We start from the raw sequence: 7,369 nt of genomic DNA on the forward strand, positions 1-7,369 counted from the left end.
TAATGAAATGCATAGAGAGGGAGAAAAAAGACACTCTGAAAAAGACATAAAAAAGAAAGGAGTTCTGTGATCATCAGTTTTATTAAGATCTGATAAATATTTATGTATACCGACATAAAGGTTCATGTACAATGTAGTACAGATATACATTGTAGGTATACAATGCCACCGAATTTCCCCACAGTACCGGTACGTCTTATTGAAAACATTATGCATTATGTAAACATTTGCCTGGTCACATTATCTGTGACAAGAAAACTACCGGTAAATTGCCCAAATTATCAGATATATGTACACTGTATAACAATCCTCGAGCAGTGTAGCACACTCACAACAAGGAACAAAACAAACAAAAATAAAATGCAAATTCACCTGACCGCATGCCTCAAAGTTCCTGAACACTACTATCCGATAATTTAAATCTCAGTACCTTGGTCCACTGTCTGAATTGAATACAGCAATTGAACTCCACTCAAGGTTGAACACGCTTTTGGTTAGATTAGGAGTACTTTTGGGAAATACTGGGAAAAAAATACTGGAAACAAAAACATTGCAAATATTTTTGCTCAATGTAGGAAGTCTCCCCCTCGAAGATTAAATGATGTCATTGAAAGGTATGTTTCTTTTTAATAATCTGTGTGTGTGTGTGTGTATGTGTGTGTGGTTTTTACTGTTACAACTATACAATGTATGTTCCACTTCAGAACTGTGAGAAACACACTTGGGTTTGGATAAAGCAGATTGTACTGGAATCAGTGAGAAAACTTTTTGAATCAATCAATTCACAGGAGCCAAATAATGATTACAATCAAGATTGTAGAACTATTTTACCATGACTCACTTTCTTAGGGTAACTAGGATTCTATTCATTAAAAAAAAAATAAAAGTATAAACAAGATTTGATTATGCAAATGATTCATGTGTAAGACTGCTGTAGATTACACTTAATTATAATACGCAAGACTAGCTAACAGGGTCGAGTAAATGGTCTGTGTGAATGGCTATAAAAGGCTTTCATATCTGAAAAAAAAAGCAAAAAAGTATGTAATCAAGAAATTGGAAGCAATACTATCATCTAGTTTTAATCAGAAATGAGATAAATACAAAAACACACTGAAGTATGCTTTTTATGAGGTAGCAAATGTCAATGAATATAGCAATAAGGCTGTTGAATCGAGTTGAATTTTACCATGTACCAAGGTACTTTCAATATGTGTATAAGAGTATAATATAAGTAGGACTGAGAGCAGTAGCCGAAAAGCACATGCAACCAAAGTCTCTATCCAATAGTTCTAAGGTTTCACAATTTTCCAAATAATTAAGTGACATTTGGTGAGTTGCATTACCTCAGATAAATCATCAGAAAACCTTCCTTGATGTATTGAGCAAGTTACTGGTTTGCAGAAGTGAGTAGTGTAGGGGGACTATTCACTTCTACAGGGTGCAATCACACTATTTTGCCATCGTAGGCGAAGGGCGACAAAGTGCTCTTAAAGGTGCATTTCCAGTCCAATTGCAAGTAAGCTCTGATGACAAGAGCATTGTGAAATCCACCAAATAGAATGGTGGAAGTTTCATCAGAGTTGGGCATTAGATGAGAACAAAAAAATGACACTTTTACCATACATAATTATGCTTTGACCATACAGTGAAATTGATGGCAACCACATATATGCAAATTAGATGAAGTGATAGTGTCGTTGCCTCACAAGTTTCCAACACACCTGCACAGAAACTCTACTAAATTTCCTGTTCTTTTGAGATGAAATATATATAAAAACAAATAGACAAACAACAAACTATGCATCCTTCACATCAAGTTATTGTGGTGTTGCTCCGAGCAAGCAATGATGACTTGTGCAGGAAAGGTTACACTGCTAACTTGAATACTGACTAAACGCGTGGGTTATTTTTTAACATTTGTATACAGCACAGTCGTGGTTGCTTTGTAATGTGTTATAATCAATTATCAATAGCTGACAAACCAGACCCAAGCAGTATATGCATCAATCTTTATAAAATACAATGTGCATGTCAGAGTGATTCTGTCACAGCTTCTTCAGATATATGAGTGCTATAGCACGATTGATCATCACATAATGGTCTACCAGTACCTACCCACTACTGAAAGGGAAGGGCTCTTCAGGAATAAGTCAGGTAATCTGATCAAAACCTCATCATCCTTTTAAATTTTGTCGGCCAGACAAGTTTCGGCAAAATTGTGAAATACATGTAGGTCCCACCACAGTGAACGTGCATCTGTGCGGTAGTAGCAAGGTTGGGTTTACGTTTAGGTTAAGGTTAGGGTTGTATTTATGATTAAATTAGTCAAGGGGCATAAGGACATCCGAGAATAAAAGAGAGAAAGAGAAAAAAGAACAAATAAAAACAAAGGAAAGAAGGAAGGAAGAAGATGATATGCTGCGGAAATCTGCCCTGCCGCTGTATCAATCACACGTAAACACTGTTTGGCGGGGCACCATTCGCAAATATCATACTGTGGAAGAAAGCCCCACCGTTGTGGTGCTTATGTAACGTTGGACGCCACGCAGTGTCAATGGGGCTGAATTCACAAGTATAACAGGAAAGCCGCCGTAGTTCTAGTGCAGACAGGCAGTGGTGGGGCCTATTTCACAAGTATGCCGAAGTTTCTTGATAGTCCCTCTTTGATATATTCTGCAAGTAATTTCCACATGGTAAATGATGAATTCTGAGCCCTCTGAGAACTACTTGTTTTAACTTTAACTAATCAGGAAAGGCTATAGGGCAATACTGACACTGAAAGGGTATACAGAGGAGAGAAAGGATCTGGTAATCATTTTCTCCTAGTTAAAGGAGAATGATACTCAAGTATATATTTCTGTGTATTGAGTAAATGCAGCAACATTAGCACATATTTACACACCAGTGAAGTTTAAGGAAAATGGAGCAATCCATTCAAAAGTTATGAATCTTTAAACTTTTGGTGCCGCCATCACTGGATGAAAGAACTACTTGCAGTTTTTGACATCACTGCAAGATGACCATATAGAGAAAATGTAAAGAGAACTCGACATATTTTCATTTTTTTTTTTTAAAGCATAATGAAAGAACACTTGACTTCCCTATTTCAGAAAGCAGGGGGACTAACCCAAATATATGTCAGTAACAAGTCAAAGGAAAGTGCACTTTTCATTTAAAAAATGAAATTGAATTCTCCATGTTTTTATGTCATTGTCCCGTAGTTGACATCACAAACTGGGGTAGTCTTCTCATCCAGATATGGCAGCATCAAAACTTTAGAAATCATAACTTTTGAACAGATTGTCCAACTTTCCTAAAAATTCACTGATGTGCTGCTGCATTCACTCAATCCACGAAAACATATTTGGGTATCATTCCCCCTTACAAAAAAAAAAAAAAAAAAAAAGGATGGATGGAGAATACAGTGTGCTTCCAGACTGACCAGTGACCAATGACCAGATAGCAAAGAATTTTAGCAAGAGGGAAAATGAATATGCTACACCTCAACCTTTGCATTGCATGAAAACTTGCAGAATAATGCCATCCCATTTTTAATACAACATCCTTTAGCAACAGCTCAAGCAACTTTCCTGCAATACAAAGTAAAGAGAAAGACCACAAGCATCAACAAAAATTAACCTCTAATGTCAACAGTTGTTACCTCTATAGGTAAGGGCAAGTCTTTGCACAAAAAGCAAAGTTTCCACATCTCCAGAGAAATGCTGGACGAGGAAGAACCGATATATGAAACATCCGAGATAAAACATTCTTTAAAAGATATAATTTCTGCAGTCTTTAGACCCTTTGTCAGCTCTCCAGTAGGATATCTGCTGGCCGCGGTATGTGGAGGTGCAGCTCCTTGCAGTACATCACAGGCACACTCTCATCCCGGTAGAGCGGCTCTTCCCTCTCATACCAGCGCTGGATGCTGAACTCCGGGAAGAAGAAACCAATTTCCCTGGATGCAGTTTCCGGCGAATCTGTCACATCATTATTAAGCAAAACAGAGCACCTTTAAATTGAAGCACAGCATTTGCAACATCTCTTGAAATCATCCAAAAATACCAGTTACGCTCACGTGTGCAAACACAGTTATCATCCAGAACTGCCAACTTTCACAGGTCAAAATTAGTGATGGTCTAGAGAGCCATGGCCGAAATACCAGTACAGTGCACTCCCGCTACAACGAACATGGTTATAACAACATTAGGGTTACAACAAAGTAAAAATTCAAGCCGCAACATTATCTGCTCTTTGTTTCTTATTTATTTGTTTGGTTATAACGAAATTTTGATATAACAAAAGAAAACTGCCGGTCCCAAGGACTCATTATACCAGGAGTCCACTAAAGGGCATCTATCTCAGCATGTGATAATAATTCCCCAAATCAGGACTAGGCTTTTATATGTCTGGGTCAGGACATGAAAACACAATCTTTCAGGCAACAAAAAACTACATGTAACCATCTGGTCCTTCTCCCACAAAAGACCTATCTTGAACATTTCATCAAAATCCGTTTGTAATTTCTAGGTTAATACTGCTAACAAACTAACTAGGTAAATGCAAATAAAAAAGAGCTTCTTTGGCAGAGGTGAAAAAGTAAAAGAAACAACACATCTGTCAAGATATAGGGATCTATCAACAGAGACATCAAACTACCACACTGTCAATTGGCAAGCAAATACAAATGATGAAACTGAAGTAATTTTAAGTCGAATGTGTCTCCTATTTGGCTGCAGAAATTGTATTTGTGGCAGTTTGTCAAAGTATGTACAAAGAAGTGATTCAATGCAGAGGACACTTACCAGAACCATGTGTTGCATTTCTGGTGTCTGTCAAGCCATGCTGTCCCCTTATCGTGTCGGGCTGAATGTGCTTGGCCCTGGAGATTGAGAAACAGCAGTCAAGACATTATTTTCACAAGTTCCAGGTGCTGACAGTGCTGATCATCTGACCTGTACATCCATGACAACCACAGCTATCACCATCTTTAATCACCACCATACAACCTTGCTAATCGCTTACACCGAGGTGATAAATTGTGGCAAGTTTCGAAGCATATTGTTTGACCAGTACTGACCAACCAAAGATTCCCTGTACTCACTAGGATATGTTCCTCTGTAGTAGTGGAGAAAACCACCCGCTTTCTCCTCATTCATCACACCTTGTTATCATCATTATCAGCATCATTACCATTGCTTTGCAGCATAGCATGGGGTGGGGGGGGGGGGGCCTTTCATGAAGCATTTTGACAGATATTTTTATCTGACATTCTGTTGTAAGCAACTGAAATCCTTGCAACTGATTGGCGGACAGCAAATTTGTCCGACAAGTTTGTCGGACAAAATGCTTCATGAAATGCCCCCCAGAATGTCATTTAATTAATCACCATTATTTTCGACATCTTCAGTCATAACCATAAACACCAGTACTAAGATCCTTATTACACTTATTTCATCATTGCCACCACCGTCAAAATGAATGCATTTAAACCATTGCTGTATTCACTGTCATACTCTTCTTCTTTGGGGTAATCTGCATCCTTCAAAACTGAGAACTATACTGCAGAATATCAGCCAGCATTTTGGCACATTTGACCACTTCACTGTGTTTTCATCCTGCTCTTTACAAGACAGGTGAGATGGATTCTGTTATGTGCATATTTATAGGGTGCAGCAAATGGGACCAATGGCTTAAAGTCCCCTCCAAAGTCTTGGCTATTAGGAATAAAGTGCCAGGCTGGGACTCAAAGCTCAAACACATGCATGGGAGCCCACAGTCTTATCTGTGTGGTCTTAAAGGGATACAATAGTATCTGTTAAGATGGGGGATTCAGATTTTAACTTTTTGCAAGATAATTAGAAAACAATTATGAAATATGAAAGAGCATACAATTCTACGGGGAATTCAAAGTCAATTCGATGAAAGTTGGTTTTAAAATGGCCGAGATATCAACAAAAAAAAAAAAAGTAAAACAAAGTGCTCCTCATGAAACGTATGTCCCACCTTCAATAAGGACCTCATTGTTTTTGGATATCTCAGCCATTTCAAAATCAATTTTCATCAAATAAACTTTGAATTCCTCTTCAAAACATAGTATGCTCTTTCATATCTCATACGAGGTTTCTCATTATCTCACACACACACACACACAAATTGGAAACCTGAAGCCCCATCTCAACCAAAACCATACCATCCCTCTAACCGCTCAGTAATGACAACTCTTCACATACATAACCACCACAAAGAAATCGGCAAAAACACCAACTCAAGTGACAAACCATTCAACCAGGGGTCAAAGGTTACCAACAGTGTGAAGCTATGTGTCACCTGAACGTCTTGGTGGGTCCCATGAGTTCCCTCCAGCGTGTGATGACGTTGTCTCCGGCCAGGATCTGGGCACACATGGGTCCGCACATCATGAAGCCCACCAGGCGATTGTAGAAGAACCTTCCTGTAGATTGCATTTGGAGGAAACAGATGAACTGTGCATAAAGCAGAGTTCTACTACTAAGCCAAGTTGGAAAGGACCATATACATGTATGCAAGCTTTCCGGTAGTGACATCACTTGAAAATCCCTGCTCATTTCTCCAAAAATGTCATCCAACTCCAGTTATAACAACATCCTCAGGACTGGTAGTTTTCCTTCATTATATCCAAATTTGATGTAACCAAACAAATAAACAATAAAAAACATATCTAAGCAGATGTTGGGGCCTGAATATTTACTTCATTGTAACCTGGATTTTATTATAGTATACAAATAATGACTGCTATGAGGGGCACAGTTAAAATTATGGTTTTCACATCACCGAGGGCCTCCCCGAATATCAAGCTGTCATTATTTGTTTTATATACCGAAAAAATAGATTCCGAAATATAGATACCGAAAATATAGATTCTAGTCTCTTTTACAGCACTCGTAATCAACGCTGATCGACAGCGCGGCGGTCGTGTCATTGGTGCGTACATATGAGTGATCTATGTGTACGGGGTTGCGACTGTCTCCAAACCTATTTACAGGGCACAGTTGATTCTATGCCCCGGGCACAGTAAATCATGACGTCATTTTGATCAAAAATGGGGCACAGCTATTTTCATGACTCCACTTTTAACCAATCAGACGAGAGGAATCTATATATGAGGTATATAATGTTCATTATGTACTTATAACTGGAGTGCACTGTATAAATGCCAATAGAAAAAAAATAATAAAATGAATGATGAAATTGAATCTAGGGGCAAAAATTACCATGAGCTTCTTTTCTCTGTGGCACTCAACTACCCAATGACCAAAACTTACTGTGTGCAAACCACAAATAAAACTTTAAAAGTTCCTCAAGCACTTTTGAATATCACTTGGTT

The 7,369-nt window shown here is 38.3% G+C and overlaps 1 protein-coding gene across 1 annotated transcript; it reads right to left on the bottom strand.

Moving 5' to 3' along the window:
• Positions 1–3,569: 3,569 nt before the first annotated feature.
• Positions 3,570–6,646, bottom strand: LOC139734147 (nucleoside diphosphate kinase 6-like). The gene is made up of 3 exons (XM_071644953.1): positions 6,334–6,646; positions 4,809–4,885; positions 3,570–3,983 (listed from the first exon to the last, which is right to left on the bottom strand). The coding sequence occupies exons 1-3, from the start codon at positions 6,588–6,590 to the stop codon at positions 3,811–3,813; spliced, it is 507 nt and encodes a 168-aa protein (XP_071501054.1). The 5' UTR covers positions 6,591–6,646; the 3' UTR covers positions 3,570–3,810.
• Between the last annotated feature and the right edge of the window lie 723 nt (positions 6,647–7,369).

Source organism: Diadema antillarum, unplaced genomic scaffold (genome assembly GCF_040938485.1).
Source record: "Diadema antillarum isolate AM-2024a unplaced genomic scaffold, OU_Dant_1.0 seq00000512_RagTag, whole genome shotgun sequence".
Lineage (NCBI taxonomy): Eukaryota > Metazoa > Echinodermata > Echinoidea > Diadematoida > Diadematidae > Diadema > Diadema antillarum.